The 22948-nt window shown below is 44.0% G+C and overlaps 1 protein-coding gene and 1 pseudogene across 1 annotated transcript in view; both read left to right on the plus strand.

Moving 5' to 3' along the window:
• arhgef10 (Rho guanine nucleotide exchange factor (GEF) 10) overlaps positions 1–22948 on the plus strand; it is a 305202-nt gene that overhangs the window by 153571 nt on the left and 128683 nt on the right. The window contains exons 16-17 of the mRNA XM_078213587.1: positions 2103–2273; positions 10668–10781. Coding sequence (XP_078069713.1) covers positions 2103–2273; positions 10668–10781 — 285 coding nt within the window. The remainder of the gene's footprint in view (positions 1–2102; positions 2274–10667; positions 10782–22948) is intronic.
• Positions 9596–10375, plus strand: LOC144493928 (E3 ubiquitin-protein ligase RNF34 pseudogene; annotated as a pseudogene).

A 22948-nucleotide genomic window follows, 5' to 3' on the forward strand; every position in this document is an offset into this window, starting at 1 on the left:
CGGGCCGTTTTCTAATGGCACAAACTGGGCACAAGTCCGATTAGCATACTTAAAGTCGTATTTAAATATGCATGGCCTGTTCAAATCCCAGCGTACAGATGTCTCCGGCCTTCGGGCATGGGCGACAACAGGGAGAATCACTACTTGTTTCCACCAGCAGATAGTCACCATGGCCACTGAAGTTCCCGGTGGTCAAGGGCATGGCTGGGTGGTGCCCATCGGGCAATGCTCACCTGGCGGGACCCACTTGGCACACTGGTGGAGTCCACCAGACACCGCAGCAATGGCCAATGGTGCCAATAGGGCACTGCCAGTGTATCAAGGAAAGTGTCAAGTGGATGGTGCCTTAATGGGGTCTATGACAGGGGTGGGGCCTATCTGGTGGGGGGGGGGTCATGTTGGGAGTTCTGATGGGGAGCACATGTTGGAATCAGGTTGAGCATCCCAACAGGAGGGCCTCAATGCCACAACCCATGTCCGGGAGGGTGTGGTGGTACATGATGCTGATGGAGGGAGGTGGGGGTCCTGATGTTCGTGGGGGGAGGGAGGGAGATCAGGGCACCCTTGCCAAATGGCACCTGAGGGCTCTGAAGCCGGGCTCACCGGCGTGTTTAGGTCCTGCCCCTCCAAGGGAGCTCCCAACTCTCCAAAACTGATTGTGGGAGGATTGCGGTGCGGAGCACGCCTGAGAGACCGGCACAGATCATTCTATTATTCTCACTGAGTTTTTTTTTGCGGAATTCCACTCATTGTTAATGTTTCAAGTCTGTGATCTTCCATCAGAGCTAGGAAAAGTTAGAAGTGTTATATGTTTTGAGCAAGAACAAAAGGTGGATGACAGAAGAGATTGAATGACAGGCCTTTCAGGGTCAAAAGGAATGATGATGGGACAAGAAAAGAAACAAAAGATGTGCTTGCCTAGAGAAGGTGTGGTGCTGACTGAAAAGAAACAAAGCCAGCAAAGAAAGGAAATGGTCTGAAATTGTTAAACTCAATTTGGAGTTAAACTCTATAGTAGGCTATAGAGAGATGAAGTGCTGTTCTTGAAGCTTACTTTGAGCTTTGCTGGAACACTGCAGGCTGAGGACAGAGATGTTAGTGCGAGAGCAATTAGTGACATGTCACCAGAAGCAAGAAATTTCTGCTTGGAAAAAGAACAGAGGTGTTTCACAAAGTGGTCACCCAATCTGCCTTTAGTGTCTTGGTGTAGAGGAGGCCATATTGTGAGTTGCGAATGCAGTAGATTAGATTGAAAGAAGGTCACATAAATCGCTGCTTCACCTGGAAGGAGTGTTTGGGGCTTTTTGGACAGTGGGGAGATAAAACAGCAGCTGTTACATCTACCGTTGTATGGGAAGGTGCTGTGGGAAGAGGATGCTATAGGGGGGTGACTGAGGAATGGACCAGGATACCACAGAGGAAACAGTCCCTGTGGAAGCTGATGGGAGGGAAAGATTTTTTTTTCAGTTAGGCATTGTATATAGTCTTTTAGCCTCAACAGTGAGTTGAACAATTTCAGATGGTAACCTCGGTCCTCCATTTTGTTACTCCTCATTGTTAATTTTATTATTTTTTCTCTTTCAAATAGCAGCTCCGGGCTGTTTCTTTGTATCTTTTCTTTCACCATCACCATTCCCTTTGTGCTTGGAGAACTAATTTTTCAGTCAATGTCTCCTGCCACAGAGCCTCATTTTGTTCTTGTCCCATCTCTTACTTAAAAAATATAACATTTCTATCCTTTCCCCATTTTGATGAAAGGTCACAGGCCTGAAATGTTGACTTTGTTTCTCTTCCTCGACACAGATACTACCGAACCTAAGGAGTCCCCCACACCCCCCCAGCATTTTATGTCACTTACATTTTGTTTAGTTTCTTCAATGTGCTAATAACCTGTGTTTTTTCAGTCACTTCCAATAAGGTGATACTTAGTTTCATGGTTACTTTTCAATAATAGGTGATACATGTTTGTTGATTCCCTTCAACAATACCAAAATTAAACTTGTTCAGTTTAACTTCAACGCACACTTGATTTGGAGCTTACTTTACATTTCTCTCTCTCCAATTTCGAAGGAGAAAAATGTGTGCTTTCCTGCTTTTCTTAGGACATGCTAAAGAACACTCCAAAGGGACACCCTGATAGACTACCTCTTCAGATGGCTCTCACAGAGCTTGAAACATTAGCGGAGAAACTAAACGAGCAGAAACGGGAAGCTGATCAACGCTGTGAAATGAGGCAGATTGCAAAAGCGATGAATGAACGGTACTTGAACAAGGTAATAATTTTGCTACTTCGGTTTGCAAATGTAATACTTCCACCGTTCAACCTGTAACGATTTAGACACTATTTTTGGATGAGCCAAATACAGAAGGTGTAATAAATTGGTTAACAGCCGCAATTGCTGACCGAGACCAGTAATGATGCAATTCTAACATTTCCCAGTAGGTGTCAGATGGTGCACAGATTCAGTATAATATTGAAGGACTTCCATACGGTGGACAGGGAGGGAGTTGATTTTTAACTTGCCGACTGGGTTGTAAAATCGGCTTGCAAATTGGCCTCCCATTAACGAAACTGCTGATGTAAATGAACATTGGGTGTTTTCTGAATGGCTCAGGGCGATTGTGACGAATGCTAATCTATATCTGTGTAACAAGTTGAAAATCTAACCTGCTATCTGCATAGATAACACTTATCAGTCCATTATACTCTGTTTCATGCACTGTGCTGTCAATTATGTGGATTTGACTAACTTATCACTTGGCTTTCTTGATTACGATGTGGAAATGCCAGCGTTGGACTGGGGTAAACACAGTAAGGAGTCTAACAACACCAGGTTAAAGTCCAACAGGTTTATTTGGTAGCAAACGCCACTAGTTTTCGGAGCGCTGCTCCTTTGTCAGATGGAGTGGAAATCCGCTCCGAAAGCTAGTGGCGTTTGCTACCAAATAAACCTGTTGGACTTTAACCTGGTGTTGTTAGACTCCTTACTGTTCCTAATTACTGCCAGTCTTACGGGGGACTGAAGTGTAAACAAAATAGTAATATTTATTATTGGTGAACCAGAGGGAAATCATACATGCGTGACCAAGTGGAGCAAACCCATTAAATCTAAAGGAACTGATCCAAAGGATGTGAATATATGTTTTTCTGTATTGCGAATCCAAGGTCAGTGATGCAGAATGTCACAATATTGAAAGAAGGAGAGATGGATCAAGAAGCAGTGAATAGTTAACACCAAACCTGGGCTTTAGCAACCAATAGATTGTAGGAGGGAGGGTCGGCTGATGGGCTCATAGTTATGACGTGGAGATGCCGGCGTTGGACTGGGGTAAACACAGTAAGAAGTCTCACAACACCAGGTTAAAGTCCAACAGGTTTATTTGGTAGCAAAAGCCACTAGCTTTCGGAGCGCTGCCCCTTTGTCAGGTGAGTGGGAGTTCTGTTCACAAACAGGGCATATAAAGACACAAACTCAATTTACAAAATAATGATTGGAATGCGAGTCTTTACAGGTAATCAAGTCTTAAAGTTACAGACAATGTGAGTGGAGAGAGCGTTAAGCACAGGTTAAAAGAGATGTGTATTGTCTCCAGACAGGACAGTTAGTGAGATTTTGCAAGTCCAGGCAAGTCGTGGGGGTTACAGTTAGTGTGACATGAACCCAAGGTCCCGGTTGAGGCCGTCCTCATGTGTGTGGAACTTGGCCATCAGTTTCTGCTCAGCGACTCTGCGCTGTCGTGTGTCGTGAAGGCCGCCTTGGAGAACGGTGAACAATCACTGAAACAACTATATGATGACATCAACAAGTTCCATCTCACCATCAGACTCACCATGGACTACTCTCTGGAATCAGTTGCATTCTTGGACACACGCATCTCCATTAAGGATGGTCACCTTAGCACTTCACTGTACCGCAAGCCCATGGATAACCTCACGATGCTCCACTTCTCCAGCTTCCACCTTAAACACGTTAAAGAAGCCATCCCCTACGGACAAGCCCTCCGTATACACAGGATCTGCTCGGATGGAGGAGGATCGCAACAGACACCTCCAGACACTGAAAGATGCCCTCATAAGAACAGGATATGGCGCTCGACTCATCGATCGACAGTTCCGACGTGCCACAGCGAAAAACCGCACCAACCTCCTCGGAAGACAAACACGGGACACGGTGGACAGTGTACCCTTCGTCGTCCAGTACTTCCCCGGAGCGGAGAAGCTACGGCATCTCCTCCGGAGCCTTCAACATGTCATTGATGAAGACGAACATCTCGCCAAGGCCATCCCACACCTTCACTTCTTGCCTTCAAACAACCGCACAACCTCAAACAGACCATTGTCCGCAGCAACCTACCCAGCCTTCAGGAGAACAGTGACCACGACACCACACAACCCTGCCACAGCAACCTCTGCAAGATGTGCCAGATCGTCGACATGGATGCCATCATCTCATGTGAGAACACCATCCACTTGCAACTCGGTCAATGTTGTCGACCTGATACGCTGCAGGAAAGGATGTCCCGAGGCATGGTACATTGGGGAGACCATGCAGACGCTACGACAATGCATGAATGAACACCGCTCGACAATCACCAGGCAAGAGTGTTCTCCTCCTGTTGGGGAACACTTCAGCGGTCACAAGCATTCGGCCTCTGATCTTCTGGTAAGCGTTATCCAAGGCGGCCTTCACGACACACAACAATGCAGAGTCGCTGAGCAGAAACTGATGGCCAAGTTCCGTACACATGAGGACGGCCTCAACCGGAATCTTGGGTTCATGTCACACTGTCTGTAACCCCCACAACTTGCCTGGACTTGCAAAATCTCACTAACTGTCCTGTCTGGAGACAATACACATCTCTTTCACCTGTACTTAATGCTCTCTCCACTCACATTGTCTGTACCTTTAAGACTTGATTACCTGTAAAGACTCGCATTCCAACCATTATTTTGTAAATTGAGTTTGTATCTTTATATGCCCTGTTTGTGAATAGAACTCCCACTCACCTGACGAAGGGGCAGCGCTCCGGAAGCTAGTGGCTTTTGCTACCAAATAAACCTGTTGGACTTTAACCTGGTGTTGTGAGACTTCTTACTGGGCTCATTGTTACACAGTTACCCAGTCTCAGGAGCCAATGACTTACTGAGTCATCATTGTGTGGATTCAAGAATGAACAAGAAAGAAGAGCTTTAGAGGTAAGTAGCTTCTGTCGTGACAATACCATAGTGACCAGAAATGAGGAAAGAATCTTCTAGTCAATTAACTTTTCCTTCCAACTTGTCAAGTGTGTGCAAAGAAGTAGCCAGAAATAGGGGTGACACTGAAAATCTTGAGCTTCAAAAGGAGAACCTAGGCTCCTCAAATAAGAGAAACCATGCTTGCTGGAAGCAATTTTAGCAGTAGGAAAAATAAGAGACAATTCCACTTGAATTGTACATGTGGTCCCCCTCTGCAGAATTTCTGACTTGATGAACTATGAAATTTAAAGTTTTAAGCAGGCTTTGCTCTTCAAAATGTCTAAATCATTTGTAAATAATGCGAACAGTTAATGTGCATAATGATTTTCAGTAAGAATTAAGCTGTTGAGTTTCAGAGTTATTCTTGCCACTGGCTTTGGTAACATGGTAATGGACTGGATATTAAGCCCAGTGTAAGCAGTCAACAAGCAAGCAGATCAAAACTCAAAATGAAGTGTCACTGTAGAATCTTGTCATCAGAATTTGTCCTGATTTCCAATTAGATTCCTTTTATCTCACTTAAAGCCCTGATTTTAACTCTGGCTGGAAGTCAGGCTCGTGACAATCCAAATGTGAGCGCAGATCATTTTTAGATATATTTTATATTGTATGCCCTGATCAGTTTCCTGTTTGAAATTGACATAAAATGGTGCTGAATGTCAGGCAGCAGGAAGATGCTGCTAGTGACCGAATGAAGATTACGTTGACCTGGAAGGCAAGTCATAACCTCTTCCCAAATGAGGCCCATAGTTGAAACTGCAGTTGTCTCCATTGACTCCATTAGAGTATATTTAATGAAGGATCCCACCAGTTTCCAATAGGGTGTCCTTTCCACTTACTCAAAGGTGCAAGTTAAAATTGTTGCATGTGCAATGAGAGTGGAACCTCAGCAGGTAAGTTTCTGGCGACTTTTACAACCTCCCCACCATAAATGGTTTCCATCTGGCGGACAGTGCATGACATCAAGTAAAGCAACACAGAATACTAACAGAACTGAAAATTGAGAGGCCAAAGGAAACAGCTGTGGTGTCTAGCGTTATGCCTGACTAAAGGAAGATCGTTGTGGTGGTTGGATGCTTGTCATTGAAGCCCCAGGGCATCGCTGCAGGAATTGCTCAGAAAATATCCTCTGCCTAACCATTGTTAGCTTACTTTTCCCATCATGCTGGGAGTGAGGGTACTTGCTGATGATTCTGTGGTTTTAAGCTCAATTCATAACCATTCTTAGCAACAGAACGTGGGCAATGTCCAGGCTTGAACTGATGAGTGGTACATCAGTGCTAAAGAATGACTGTCTCCAACAAGAGAAAGTTGATTATCTTTTCTGACTTTGTGCTGTCCCCTACTGTTAGCCACAGGCTTAACTGGGATCAGCCATATCAACAATGTGGCTATAAAAGCCGGACAGAGGCGAGTCCCTTTCTCTTAAAGTTCCTCTACACGCAGCAGGGTAAAGTCAAGAGTATAATTGAATAATCACCACTTACCTGGATTGGTTTTGCTGCACTAACATTCAAGAAACTTGATCAGTGTCTCTGCCACTTGACTTGATATGCATACCTTGAATCATCAGTGCATTGTGCCTACAGCATGTAGACATATTCTAAAGCAATACGCCAAGCTTTACTTGCTCAGCATCTCGTGGTCATATAACCTTTTGATAAAAAGGACAAAAACAGCAGAATTATGAAATCATTGTCGCTACCAATTTGCATATCATCGTGCTGTGGACATGTATTACCATTCCTTCACCCTTGCTGGTCAAAATCTTGGAATTCCCCACCCAGCACTCGAATGGGAGCAGGATCAGCACATTCACCGCAGCAGTTCAATGAGAATGCTCACAATCATCATCTCAGGGCAGTTAAAGTCAAAAAATAAACGTGGCAGTGCCAGTACTGTTCATATCCCAAGAAAATAATTTTAAAGAACTAATTTGAGGATCATGTCAGAATCTGGGCCAAGCATTCAAAACCTCCAACTATTGGTTTGCAGGACAACCCGAAACAGGGAGTAATCTAAGATACCAGGAACTCAGCATGGCTACAGTACAGTGTGAGCATGACTGTTGCAACTTAATCTCCTTGTCGTCTCACTCAACTCACTTTTTATAAAATGTTCCTCGCACCGCTGCTTTAACAAATGTAATTGGGAGGACATGAGTATCTCTTCATACTCTAGCAAGTTGTCCACGAGTGTAAATGTGTTTGCATCCGAAGCTGATGCTTGCAAAATGTTGTAAGATATTTGTATTTTGCATATCGAGAGCAAATTAAGCTGATTTTTAACTTTAATAGAATGTACCAAAAACTTGTTTTAGCAAAAGCAAAGTAAATGTTAGGAAGTGGATCTCATCTCAGAAATTCGACTTCCACATTGATTTACATGAATGAAGGATGAATTGGTCTTTTCCCCAGTCTCCCTGTGTGTAACCAGTACCATGTTGAGAAGATTACCGCTGCTGGCAGTGCTCACACATTTCTGTCTATTTGAATAAATTAGCATATCTCTGAATTAGGGAATGACTGGATATATGAGAGCAAAATCATCCAAACCTGCTGAGCATCTACAAATTAACAGCTGCTGAAAACTAGACTGAAAAGATGACTTGCATTAGTACGCCGGCATCTCCACATCTTGCATTAGTCACACAGATTATGGTGACATTGAGACCCATGATGCTTGGCTGGGACTCCCCCAAAAAAGGCAACTGTAGCTGAAACAGAATACTGGTAAATAAAGATTTCTTTGGTAAAAATGCATAAACTACAACACATCTTTAAATTTGAGTTTGTAATGGGGATGTCACAGATCTCCCAAGGAACCACTGTCAAGCAATGATATCAAAGTGAAGCTGTTGGAGAAATACAACAGTGACGCTGAATTAAACACCAACAAAGCAGCAGAGATGACAGAAAGAAAGACTTGCAGTTATGGAGTGGCTTTCACAACTTAAGAACGTCCAAAAATTATTTTACACCGTATAAAGTATGTTTGACATATACTCACAATTGTAAACATTGGAAACTGAACAGTGTCAATTTGCATACAGCATTATCCCCCCGCCAACAGCAATAAAATAAACGATCAGGTAATCTGTTTTAGTTATTTTGGTTGAGAGATCAATATTAGCCTGGATCCTGGAGAGAATTCTCCTGCTCCCCTTTGAAAAGAAGTGCCATGGGTCTTTCATGTCGACCTGAGGTGGCAGACAGGGCCTTGGTTGAAAGACTCAAATGTTCTTAAAGAGGCTACTGTCAATGTTCATTATAATTTTTCTCTGCTGTGCACAGCCTGTTTTTGCACCGTGTGATTTATTCGAGATTGTTGTGCAGCCACACACATGTGCCTCTCCGAGAGAACGTTGTTTGCGCACAGCCTGTTTGTTGCACGATCCAAATTGCTGTGCAGCATCTTAGCAGGAGCATTGGTAGCTGTATAGTTGAATGCTGTGGAGATGCTGGCGTTGGACTGGGGTAAACACAGTAAGAAGTCTAACAACACCAGGTTAAAGTCCAACAGGTTTATTTGGTAGCAAAAGCCACCAAAAGTTGAATGCCTTCAGGGGTCACTGTAAAATGCAGTTGCCTCATAGAAACGTAACAAGTTAGCAAAATGGCATGAGGTGTTTTTGACAGATCATGCTGACATTCATGCCAGCTAATAGATTTATTCTGTGAGTTAATCCTTGCTTAAAGCCAGCACAACTTGTCTACTTCACTTAATGCTGGATTGAGTGTTGCTCCTCTGTCATTTATGGAGGAGTATTTCAAATAATTATTTAACTCACTATTTGTATCTCCAATAAACTAACATCTATTACGTTGTCAGATTTCTGCTTTGGAAGCTACCTAGTATCGTGTCAGTGATATCATTCTGTCTTTTCATATGCTGATCAAACATGTGTTGAAGTGGCCCTTTCACAAGCAAGAAAAGACACTGACTTGTGGTTGCTAACGTTACCTGATGACTGGTATTGCAAGTTGGCCAGTTGCTGGAAAGTTACAATTAATATACATCCTTTTATCGCTTCTCAGCCTTTTGGCTGATATCAAGTGTAGTATCGACATGCTGCGCTTGGTTGAAGTCATTAGGTTACATTTTAGCTTCATTTGAAGCAATTTTTAAAAGCAGCATCTCGGCCTTTTGGCTAAGATGCAAATGAGATCAAGCCTTGGAGGAGGTGCAATGCCTACTCCAATCAGCTTGGATCATGTAGATCAAGCCCAAGACAGGAGGTGAGAGCCCTGTCTTGTCAGCTTGGATCGGGAATGTCTCAACTTGTTGAGACTCTGAATTGGACTTGATTTGATTGAATTGGAATAAAAACAAAAAAAGAGCAGCGCGAGAGCGAGTTGTCCGTTGGCCGGATTGTGCGCTCGAGCTTCCTCAGCTTGTGGCACCGAGAGGCCAGACATGTTGGTGTAGCTTTGGGACGCGGAGACGGACCGACTTGTCATGAAGGCTGGGGCCACATCGATGTGGGCTTCATGTTGTGGTCTACTAAATGAAGTAATGGATACTGAAACAGTGCGTGGACAGCAACCTGGGTTCAGTGGAGGTACAGGGCCATGCAGATTTACCCACAGCACAGGATATTCTTCGTATCCCTCCCCAATGCCTGAAGTCTGTAAAGCCTGTGGTCAGGCCTTTTCTCTCTTTAGGAAGAAGTACATATGTAAGGATTGCAAGAAGAATTTCTGTTCATTCTGTTCAGTGATGCAAGAAAATCTACGAAGATGCTACGCATGCCAAACAGAAGAAAATCGCAAGTTTTTGGAAAATGGAAATAACCCAGCTGTTGGTGCTGTTGAAGAACAGATGCAGCGAGGCAGCGATGAGAATCTCTGCAGGATCTGTATCCATGTGATGAAGGAGCAGTGCTCCGAAAGCTAATGGCATTTGCTACCAAATAAACCTGTTGGACTTTAACCTGGTGTTGTTAAAACCCTTACTGTGTTTACCCCAGTCCAATGCCGGCATCTCCACATCGTGATCCGTATGGATGCAGTGATTGATTGCGTTCTCCTCGAATGTGGTCACATAGTCACTTGCACTAAATGTGGAAAACGCATGAATGAATGCCCTATTTGTCGACAGTATGTTGTACGGGCAGTGCACGTCTTTAAATCTTAAATTTGGGAGGTGTCTGAATGAAAGATGATGACATCCTTTTATGCAATTTCACACCTGCTGATGTCAAGAACTAGTTTGAAAGTTTTTTATTTCAAAAATATACTTTATTCATTAAAAAAAACTCTCAAATAAGACATTGCAAACGACAGATCCAAAAGTTACAAACAGTGCAAAAAATGAATCATTTTTACCCTACAATACAGTGCTTATTTACAAAGCATTACATTCATTACATTTCATTACTTAAAACGATGTACATCATCCGAGTTTTCTGTGTGCCGTTATTTTTCAGGTTGGCACACAGTTACGCAGGCCGAGGGTATCCTGCAGTTACCCGGCCCTCGGTCTGCCTCGGTTGAGACGCTTTACACGGTGGCCTTTCCCCATTGTGCCTTTGCGGCGGCTGCCCCAAGCTTGAGCGCGTCCCTGAGCACATAGTCCTGGACCTTGGAATGTGCCAGTCTGCAACACTCGGTCGAGGACAATTCTTTCAGCTGGAAGATCAGCAAGTTTCGGGCGGACCAAAGCGCGTCCTTCACCGAGTTGATGACCCTCCAGCAGCAATTGATATTTGTCTCGATGTGCGTCCCCGGAAACAGCCCGTAGAGCACAGAGTCCTGCGTCACCGAGCTGCTCGGGACGAACCGCGACAAATACCACTGCATCTCACTCCAGACCTTCTTTGCAAAGGCACATTCCACAAGGTGTGCGACCGTCTCATCAGCCCCGCAGCCGCTTCGAGGGCAGCGTGCGGTGAGGTTGAGACTAGTTTGAAAGTTTTACTGAAACTGCAGGGGACCTCAAATTTGCATTTCTATAAGGTTACCTCTCAAGCAGAGACAGAAAGTCTACTTGGACAATAGCTATGTAGAATGTTGTTCTTCCTATTTCAAGTTAGCTGGGACATTACAAAATCTAATCACCTCAGCCATGAAACAAAAGCCAAGGTCTGTCCTGATATCTGCTTCAGCAAATACTTTCTGAAGTTATTATGGGGGGAGAAGTCATGTGACTGGCATATCCATTTTTGAAATTTCCTTTTTACAAGATGCAAGCTGTTGAGATGTTGTCTGGAAAAGCTGCCAATTAAATAATAATGAGCCCCCTATCAAGACTCTATCTCTGTTCTGGTTAAAAATCCAGCATAGAGATACAGAATCTTTCATCAAAGGAAACCACAAGTGCAAAAATCTTTGACTTCTGAAAAAATGGATTATGTCAATTGTAGTTTTACATGGGTTTCAACTCCTGAAATCTCAAGAACATCTTGGAGAAAAATCTGTCGCAGCCAAAGAGTGAACTGTAATATTTGTTTACTTTCCAGCATTGAACTTTGACTCAGGAAGTAACTACCTACAGTATAGCTTACAATTCTGCATGCTTATATGTCTGCGTAATAAACCTGTTGGACTTTAACCTGGTGTTGTGAGACTTCTTACTGGGTATGTTGTAAGCATCAAGAGGATTCTCATTTTATATATTCTATAAATTTTTATCTGGGTGGTGGTTTTTTTTATCCATAAAAACTAACACCTTTTTAACTCAAAGCCTGCCAACCTAATTCAATCAGCACATAAATGGTTAAGAACAGACATTGAGTACATTTCTTCACTTTACAAATAAAAAAACCCTGTTTCGTTCAACTTGGTGTGGTAGGGCATGGGAGTCATTGTTACCCTTCCTCACGTGGCCATGAGATTAGACATTTGCCAAGGTGACACTATCGTCTATAACACCTTAACATTTTTATATAGGTCCCATGCTTGATTTAAAACTTTGATGCAAATGGTTCCCAGGGGCATTCCTATGTTAGAAACTTATGCTGATGGGATTGGATAAAGTAGGATGGGTGAACGCTCATGTGGGATTTGAGCATAGATCAGTTGGATTGAACAATCTGTTCCTGTGCTGAATATTCTCTGCGAGATGTTCGGATTTATCTGTTACATTCCCCTGTGATGCCAGCAGATGGTGCTTTTAATAGGATTTCCAATGTTAATATGAACAGTGACCCGTAATAGTTTCCTGTCATGAGACTGCCCAGTGTGAAGCTTACTCATCCCTGCCACAGCTTTCACTGTTACATCTGCGGTACGCATCATTAAAGACTACTTTTATAAAGTATTTTTTCTTCCTTCACTTTCTTTCCTTTGTCCAGTTTTTACCTTTGAGCTTGTTCAGCTCTTAACAAATTTGCCCCTCTCTTGGCCTCCATTCTGCATTGGAAACTGTGCCTGGACCTTTAGCCTCACTCCCCAACCTGATCGTTCCTTTAGGCTTTTCTAATTGAAATTTCTGACTTAACTTGGCTCACAGATCTTTGACAACAAATCCACTCTCTGATTTTCATTTTTTTACCCCTGTTCAGGGAAATCTTACTGTTTCCCACTTTGCTGATGGACTGCACTCAATTTGTCCAACCTGATGCTGCTATTATACATCTCGCCAGTTTTCAACTGTTGCCTGGCCCAGCATTGCCATTTTAAGCCCCAAGATTTGACTACTGTGCTGGCAATCCTGCTGCCATCCTTCTAACCTGGCAACTGCCTTCAATACTATAAGGTATCTGGCTCCAGGGAATCCCTATCACACGCTGTTGAAAGAAAGAACTTGCACTTAGAAAGTACATTTCATGGTCTCAAGCCATTTTTAAATGTAGTCACTGTTGTAATCTAAAGGAAACAATCAATTTGCACATGGTGGGGCGGGGGCTGGGGGAGGGGGGGTGGGATTCTCCCAGCCCATGAACTGCGATGGCAGCACAGCAGGCCGTGAGACTCGAGCAAAGGCCGTGTAGTGGGCCTCTCATTGGGTGCCACAGCCTCCGCAAGTCTCCGGTGCTGGATTTCTGACCATCAGCTCCACTCCAGAAATCGATGCAGAGCTGTATAATTTACTTAAATTACATTTCAGTGTACTTTACATCCGGGACTGAAATTTCCGGGTCTGCTTGAGTCTTCTCCCCACTGCCAGGAGTGTTTCACTCCAGCAAGGTTTACAGAAGCTCCCCACTTGTGGGGAGCTGGCGACCTGACCCCGCTGGACTGAAGGGTGGTCATGGAGGCCCCCTGGCATTGTCAAAGTGGCAATGCCCAGGTAGCACACTGGAACTGCCCACTGGGCATTGGGCAGTGCCAAGAGGGAGGGGATTGGGATTACTGTGGGGGGGGAGATTGAGGTGGGCCGGTGGGGGGTGGGAGTCGAGGCTGGCCCGGACATGCCCGGGAGCCCAGCAATGTGGGGGGGGGGGGGGGGTGTCGGCGGGCCAACGATGTGGGATCGCAGGGCTGGTCAGTGATCAGGAGGCTGGCAATGCTGGAGTTAGTACGCATGCGCTGAACTCCACTATGACACATCGGCGCATGCGCAGTGGCCCGCTCAGCGCTGTGCTGCCAGCCTCTCCAGTGAGAACAGGCCCCGCCCACTGATTTTTAGAGTGATTCACCCAAGTTCACTCAGCAGTGCACAGTAGTCTGGGAGATTCATTTTGAAACTCCCACTGAAAAAACCAGCAGGATTTACTCCAGTTTTTACGCGAATTCGACACTTAGAATTTTTTTGGGAGAATCCCATCCAAGATCTCAAACAGCAATATGCTAAATGATTAATAATCTTCTTTTAATGGTATTAGTTATGAGACAAACATTGGCAGGGGAGAATGTCCTCTTTGACTAGTGCATTGGATTTCTTGCAACGGTTCAAGAAGGCTGCTCACCACTACTTTTTCAAAGACAACTAGGGATGAGCAACAAAAATGTTGACCTAGCCAGTGATGCTGAATAAGAAAAATATGGGGCTTCAAAGAGTCATAGAGGTTTACAGCATAGAAACAGGCCCTTCAGCCCATCTTGTTCATGCCGCCCTTTTTTTACCACTAAGCTAGTCCCAGTTGCCCATGTTTGGCCCATATCCCTCTATACCAATCTTACCCATGTAACTATCTAAATGCTTTTTAAAAGAGGTGGTCATAGATAGAAGCTTCGGGGATGTAGTTACTCCGAAGAGTGAAGATAGATGGGTGATGGTGAGAGGGGCTGGGAGGAAGCAGTCAGTGCAGGGATCCCCTGTGGTCGTTCCCCTCGGCAACAAGTATACCGCTTTGGATACTGTTGAGGGGGACGACCTACCAGTGGCAAACCACGGTGACCGGATCTCCAGCACTGAGTCCATCCCTGTGGCTCAGAAGGGAAGGGGGGAGAGCAGGAGAGCAATAGTTATTGGGGACTCAATAGTTAGAGGGACAGATAGGAGGTTCTGTGGCAGCGAAAGAGACTCACGGATGGTATGTTGCCTCCCGGGTGCCAGGGTCCGTGATGTCTCGGACCGTGTTTTCAGGATCCTTAAGGGGGAGGGGGAACAGTCACAAGTCGTGGTACACATCGGTACCAATGACATAGGTAAGAGAAGGGATGGGGATTTAAAACAGGAATTTAGGGAGCTAGGGTGGAAACCATGTCGTCATCTCTGGTTTGTTGCCGGTGCCACGTGCTAGCGAGTTGAGGAACAGGGAGAGAGCGCAGATAAACACGTGGCTGCAGAGATGGTGTAGGAGGGAGGGTTTCAGTTACATGGATAATTGGAGCACATTCTGGGGAAGGTGGGACCTGTACAAACAGGACGGTTTGCACCTGAACCAGAGGGACACCAATATCCTGGGAGGGAAATTTGCTATGGCTCTTCGGGGGGGTTTAAACTAATTTGTCAGGGGGATGGGAAAATGAGCTGTAGTCCAGAAGCCAGTGTTGAGTGTAGTGAAGTACTGAGGAGGGTATCAAGGTCGCAGGAGTGTACCAGCAGACAGGAAGGTGGGTTGAAGTGTGTCTACTTCAATGCAAGGAGCATCCGGAATAAGGTAGGTGAACTTGGAGCATGGATTGGTACTTGGGACCACGATGTTGTGGCCATTACGGAGACATGGTTAGAACAGGGACAGGAATGGTTGTTGCAAGTTCCGGGGTATAGATGTTTCAGTAAGAGTAGGGAAGGTGGTAAAAGAGGTGGAGGAGTAGCATTGTTAATCAAGGATAGTTTAACGGCTGCAGAAAGGCAGTTCGAGGGGGAGCTGCCTACTGAGGTCATATGGGCTGAAGTTAGAAATAGGAAAGGAGCGGTCACGTTGTTAGGAGTTTTCTGTAGGCCCCCAAATAGTAATAGAGATGTGGAGGAAGAAATCGCAAAGCAGATTATGGATAGGTGTGGAGGTCACAGGGTAGTTGTCATGGGTGACTTTAACTTTCCAAATATTGATTGGAACCTTTATAGGTCGAATAGTTCGGATGGGGCAGTTTTTGTACAGTGTGTGTAGGAGGGTTTTCTGACACAGTATGTGGATAGGCCGACAAGAGGTGGGGCCACGTTGGACTTGGTACTGGGTAATGAACCGGGCCAAGTGTTAGATTTGGTTGTGGGAGAGCACTTTGGAGATAGTGACCACAATTCGGTGTCTTTCATTATTGCAATGGAGAGGGATAGGGCCATATGGCAGGGCAAGGTTTATAATTGGGGGAGGGGTAATTATGATGCGATTAGGCAAGAATAACGGAGCATAAGATGGGAACAGAAACTGTCAGGGAAAGGCACAAATGAAAAGTGGAGCTTGTTCAAGGAACAAATACTACGTGTCCTTGATAGGTATGTCCCTGTCAGGCAGGGAGGAAATGGCTGAGTGAGGGAACCATGGTTCGCAAAAGAGGTTGAATGTCTTGTCAAGAGGAAAAAGGAAGCGTATGTAAGGATGAGAAAACAAGGTTCGGTTGGGTCGCTTGAGGGTTACAAGGTAGCAAGGAATGAGCTAAAAAAAAAGGCTTAGGAGAGCTAGGAGAGGGCATGAGAAGTCCTTGGCGGATCGGATCAAGGAAAACCCCAAGGCTTTTTACTCTTATGTGAGAAATAAAAGAATGACCAGGGTGAGGTTAGGGCCGGTCAAGGATAGTAGTGGGAACTTGTGCATGGAGTCAGAAGAGATAGGAGAGGTGATGAAAGAATACTTTTCTTCAGTGTTCACCAAGGAGAGGGGCCATGTTTTTGAGGATGAGAGTGTGATACAGGCTGAAAGGCTGGAGGAGGTAGATGTTCTGAGGGAAGATGTGTTAGCAATTTTGAAAAACCTGAGGGTCGATATGTCCCCTGGGCCAGATGGGATATATCCTAGCATTCTTTGGGAGGCAAGGGATGAGATTGCAGAGCCTTTGGCTTTGATCTTTGGGTCCTCACTGTCCATGGGGATAGTCATGATGTGGAGATGCCGACGTTGGACTGGGGTGAACACAGTAAGAGTTTTAACAACACCAGGTTAAAGTCCAACAGGTTTATTTGGTAGCAAATTTGCTACCAAATAAACCTGTTGGACTTTAACCTGGTGTTGTTAAAACTCTTACCATGGGGATAGTGCCAGAGGACTGGAAACTGGCGAATGTTGTTCCTCTGTTCAAGAAAGGAAATAGGAATGACCCTGGTAATTATAGGCCGGTTAGTCTTACTTTGGTGGTCAGTAAGTTAATGGAAAAGGTCCTGAGGGATAGGATTTATGACCATTTGGAAAGATGCAGCTTAATCCGGGATGGTCAACACGGATTCGTGAAGGGTAAATCTTGCCTCACAAATTTGATTGAATTCTTTGAGCTGGTAACTAAGTGTGTAGATGATGGCAGAGCAGTTGATGTTGTATACATGGATTTTACTAAGACGTTTGATAAGGTTCCCCATGGTCGGCTCATGAAGAAAGTAAGGAGGTGTGGGATAGAGGGAAATTTGGCCGATTGGATAAGTAACTGGCTATCTCATAGAAGACAGATGGATGGTGGTGGTGGATGGAAAGTTTTCAGACTGGAGACCAGTTACCACAGGGTGGTGTACCACAGGGATCAGTGCTGGGTCCTCTGCTATTTGTGATTTTTATCAATGACTTGGTGGAGGGGGCTGAAGGGTGGGTCAGTAAATTTGCTGATGACACCAAGATTGGTGGAGTAGTGGATGAGGTGGAGGGCTGTTGTAGGCTACAAAGAGACATTGATAGGATGCAGAGCTGGGCCGAAAAATGGCAGATGGCGTTTAACCCTGATAAGTGCGAGGTGATTCATTTTGGTGGGACAAATTTGAATGCGGATTACAGGGTCAACGGCAGGGTTCTGAGGAATGTGGAGGAACAGAGAGATCTTGGGGTTCATATCCACAGATCTCTGAAGGTTGCCACTCAAGTGCATAGAGCCGTGGAGAAGGCCAATAGTGTGTTAGCGTTTATTAACAGGGGGTTGGAGTTTAAGAGCCGTGGGGTTATGCTACAACTGTACAGGACCTTGGTGAGACCACATTTGGAATATTGTGTGCAGTTCTGGTCACCTCACTATAAGAAGGACGTGGAAGCATTGGAAAGAGTGCAGAGGAGATTTACCAGGATGCTGCCTGGTTTGGAGGGTAGGTCTTATGAGGAAAGGTTGAGGGAGCTCGGGCTTTTCTCTTTAGAGCAGAGGAGGATGAGAGGCGACTTAATAGAGGTTTATAAGGTGATGAGGGGGATAGATAGAGCGGACATTCAGAGACTATTTCCTCGGTTGGATGTAGCTGTTACTAGGGGGCATAACTATAAGGTTCATGGTGGGAGATATAGGAGGGTTGTCCGAGGTCGGTTCTTTCCGCAGAGAGTGGTTGCGGTGTGGAATGGACTGCCTGCAGTGATAGTGGAGTCAGACACTTTAGGAATATTTAAGCGGTTATTGGATAGGCACATGGAGCACACCAGAATGATAGGGAGTGGGATAGCTTGATCTTGGTTTCGGACAAAGCTCGGCACAGCATCGTGGGCCGAAGGGCCTGTACTGTGCTGTACTGTTCTGTGTTCTATAAAAGACAAAATTGCACCTGCCTTCAGTTTAATGCTTCATCAGAAGGGGCAGCACAGTAGTTAGCACTGCTGCCTCACAGCATCAGGGACCCGGGTTTGATTCCAGCCTCAGGTCATTGTCTGTGAGGAGTCTGCATGTTCTTCCCGTGTCTGCGTGTGTTTCCTCTGGGTGCTCCAGTTTCCTCCCACAGTCCAAAAATGTGCAGGTGAGGTGGATTGACCATGATAAATTGCCCCTTAGTGTCTAAAGATGTGTAGGTTAGGTGGATTAATGGAGTTGGGAATGGAATCTGTAAGTGCTTACGGTTTTAGTTTAGGCAGACATCATGATCGGCGCAGGCTTGGAGGGCTAAAGGGCCTGTTCCTGTGCTTACTGTTCTTTGTTCTTTGTAAATACATGGGGTTAAAGGGATAGGGCCTGAGTGGGATGCTCTGACGGAAAGTTGGTGCAGACTCAATGAGCCGAATAGCCTCCTTCTGCACGGTGTGAACTCTATGATACTATGACCACATATTGAACTGTAGCACTCAATGTTGTAATGAAATGCCAGCCTAAATTATGTATTATTTTGTGGCTTTGGAAAGGATGGAGTATAAAAGTAGGGAAGTGTTGCTCCAACAATACAAGACATTGGTGGGACTTGGTGCACTGGTTTGGTCCCATTACTTGAGGGAGAATAGTTGCAGTGGAGGCAGTTCAGAGGAGGTTCAATTGATTGATTCCAGTGATGAGGGGTTTGTTTTTGAAGAGAGATTGTACAGTTTAGGTCTAAACTCCCTGAAGTTTAGAAGAATGAGGGGAGATCTAATTGAGGTATATATGTGCTAAAGGGGATTGACAGGGTAGAGAGGATGTTTCTTCTTGTGAGGCAATCTAGAACAAGAGGTGATAGTTTTCAAATAAGGGGTAACAGATTTAAAACAAGAGAAATTACATCTCTCAAAGGGTCGTGAGTCAGTGGTGGATGCTGAGACATTGAGTAAATTTAAGGAGGATATAGAAAGCTTTTTAATTAGTAATGGGTTGAAGAGTTATTGAGAGTGGGCAGGAAAATGGAGTTGAGGCCGGGATGAGATCAGTCTTGATCATACTGAATGGCAGAGCAGGCTCGAGGGGCTCAATTGCCTACTCCCGTCCCCAGTTCTTATGTTCTTCATATTCAGCAGGAAGCCAGCTGGGAATTAGTGAATGTGTAAATTTGGCCTTAATTTATTGTATCAACAGCAAGAAAGCTAGGAATAAATTTAATAAATGTGTCTTCCATTCACAAAATCCAGCTTCGAGAGCACAGAAATTGGTTTTAAAAGTCTCTGCCTACTCTTTGCATCTTCAAATGATCTAATCCCCAATGTTCAATCATTATTCACTTCAACAGATGACCTAGCATCCATTAGCCCCACATTCAATGCTCATCAACCAAGCTCCTCACTCTTAGAAAATGTGATTTCCTTTGACTTCCCATCAAAAGATCTACCAATCAAAGAAAAAAATCATCTTCAAACTGCCATACTGAAGTTGCATAAGTGCAAAATTGCTTGACCCCCACCAATAATTTGTGCTCATTTAAACTAATGGTTGGGAAATCATGGGCTGACCATGTACAATTTAACAATCCATGTTTCTATGGTATGTGGGATTGCAAAAGTGTAATTTATTCAAGCTTGATCCACTTTCACTTAAAGCCCTGCTGCACCTTGCCATTATTTCTACATGCTGTCAAAAAGTGATTTTTTTACATGGCCAATTGATGAGAGTTAAATGAAGGATGTGCAAATGTTCTTCAAAATATTTGTGTATTTCAAACAAAATCAGGAGAATCGAATCTGGGAAACTTTCTGCAGTCTTCGGTGCTTGTAAATAAATGCTTGGCTATAGTATAACAATCTAAGCTCAAACTGATACCAGACCTGGGAACATTGTGAACTGGTTACTTTTGCACAAGCTTTCTGTCTCACATGGATGCAATTCTGCATTTTGAAGTCATTTACTCCATCTGGCTTTTGACTACACTGGGGAAAAAAAACTAACAACCCAATAGCTACATTTCTTGTAAAGAAATTTCAAATGTTTTTTCAACATTTTAAGTATTTTAACCAATAAAGTGTTGTCCTAACGCATCTGCAATATTCAGAGCCTTTAGTCACCTTATTTCCTAATCATGAGAGCTCCATCTACAAATCCCCCCACCTTTTTTCTATTATTGACCACCTTTAAAACCCTTCCCAAAACACTGCTTCTCTATCACATGTTTGCTTCTCTATCACACGTTTACTTGTCTCTCTTAATTCTTCCTTTCCCTCGCCCATTCCCCTCAATATCCTTGTGGTATTGTGCCATTTAAATCATTATTGCTTTCACCATCCAGCAGGTTTTGTCCAGAAAGATGGAATGAAAGGAAACCCAGAATTTTTGTTTTAAAGAAAAATCAGCACTCAAGGTTATCATAGAAATCCTACAGTGCAAAAGGAGGCCATTTGGCCCATCAAGTCTGCACCAATTCATACCCAGGCTTACCCCATAACCCCACATATTTACCCCACTATTCCCCCTAACCGTTGGACACTAAAGGGCAATTTAACATGGCCAAATAACCTAACCTGTGTATCTCTGGAATGTGGGAGGGAGCAGCGCTCCGAAAGCTAATGGTATTTGCTACCAAATAAACCTGTTGGACTTTAACCTCGTGTTGTTAAAACTCTTAATGTGGGAGGAAACCAGAGCCCTTGGAGGAAACCTACGCAGACATAGAGAGAAAATGCAAGTTCCATCCAGTCACCCAAGGATGGAATTGTACCCGGGTCACTGGCACTGTGAGGCAGCAGTGCTAACTACCGTGCTGCCATGCTGCCCATAAAATGTTATGTTAAAAGTGATCCAGCATGTTTTATAAACCTGCTTCATTCTTAATCATTTAATGATGGAAATTGCTATTGATGGATTTAGCAGAAGTACCCTGAAGCCACGTGAGAGTAGAATTCAGATTATCCAAGAGCATGCCAAAAATAGGTTATGGAAAATGTCTAGGGTTGAACGGGAATTGGAAAAAATGGATTCTTTGAGAATGGTCTTTGCATGAAATGTGAACAAGGTTATATTGCTGCTATGTAACTTTTTGCCAAGGTTTTGTGGTCAGCAGTGAAGCAAGAGTGCTCTCCACTGACCTCAGAGAAAGCCTCCCGTACTGCCACAGTCTCTTTTATTTCATAGAATTACCAGCAAGGTTGTAGCCCGCTGTGTGATACTTTAAAAAATGCCTTTGAAAGTCCATTTGCACCATATCAATTCTATTTAGTGGCTTAGTGGTATTTTCACTGGATTAGAAATCCAGAGTTCTGGGGACCTAGCTTCAGAGATGGTGAAATTCGAATTCAACAAAAATCTGGAGTTAAAAGCCTAATGATGACCATGAAACCATTGCTAACTGCGGTTAAAAAAAACTCATCTTGTTCACTAATGTCCTTTAGGAAAGGAAATCTGCCATCCTGACCTGATCTGGCCTCTATGTGGCTCCAGAGCCACAGCAATGTGATTGATTCTTAAATACCCTCTGTATTGGCCCAGCAAGCCATTCAGTTCAAGGGCAATTAGGGATGGGTAATAAATGCTGGCCCAGCCAGGAATGCCCACATTCCATGAATGAATTTTTAAAATACCCTCATCAACCATATCATTCTTACCTCATCAAAAAATGAATCAAGTTAGTCACAATTTGCCTTTAACAAATATGCATTTGACCAAGTGACATTCAATCTTGTCCCAGATTATTGTTTCTAAATGTTTTCCCACCACCAATGTTAAACTAACTTGTCTGACGTTGCTGGCTTTATCCTTGCATCCTTTTTCGAACAAGGATGCAACATTTGCAATTCTCCAGCAGCCTGCCACTACCTCCATGTCTAAGAAGGATTGGAAAATTATGGCCAGTGCCTCCACAACTTCCACCCTTACTTCCCTCGGTTCCCTCAGATGCATCCCCTCCGGTCTTAGTGACACCCATCAACTCGACGCTAAACAATTACCTTGTTTAAAAGAATCATCAAATTTTGAGCACATTAACCTACGATATGCCCAGCTCTCCTCGATCTTTTTCATTCATCCATCAAACTTGCAGCTCAGCCAGAAAACCCATCCATCAAACTGGCCATGGCCACAACTCTTAAATGTGAATGACCTCCAATTCTGTCTATTAGGGATCACTCCACACTGCAGCAGGAAGCAAGATTATTCCTTTGGTATTTTATGGCAATTATTTGGGTGTTTTCTTGAAGTTTATTCTCGCTAAGCTCTGATCTGTATTTTCTGTTTCTTTTAATGCTCTTTTATAGCATCAGGATTAAATCAAATTAAAAATTCAAAAGCTTCCCAGGAAACATGCTGATGTGCACAACTGATGATTAGTTGTAGCTTAAAGAAGAAATATACTGGTGTGAATCTGTTGCTGTTCTTGGACCTTGATTGTTTACACACTTTTCTCACTGTATTCTAGTGAGATGCAGAGCGTGTTTGGATATAACTTGTTATCAATAAAATGGTTAAGACATTGGATGGATTTTTGGATTTAACTTCCAGATTATCCCCAGGGAGAAAATTTTAGACCAGCTGTGCTAAAATATTCAGTGCATTTTTCATCCTCAACACACTCTCAGCTAGATGCCCTGACTGATCAGCTGTTTTAAATTGCTGAGAAAAAATAATAACCATGTGTTAACGACACAGTAATTAATGCAAAAAC

Source organism: Mustelus asterias, chromosome 5 (genome assembly GCF_964213995.1).
Source record: "Mustelus asterias chromosome 5, sMusAst1.hap1.1, whole genome shotgun sequence".
In the NCBI taxonomy this organism is placed as follows: domain Eukaryota; kingdom Metazoa; phylum Chordata; class Chondrichthyes; order Carcharhiniformes; family Triakidae; genus Mustelus; species Mustelus asterias.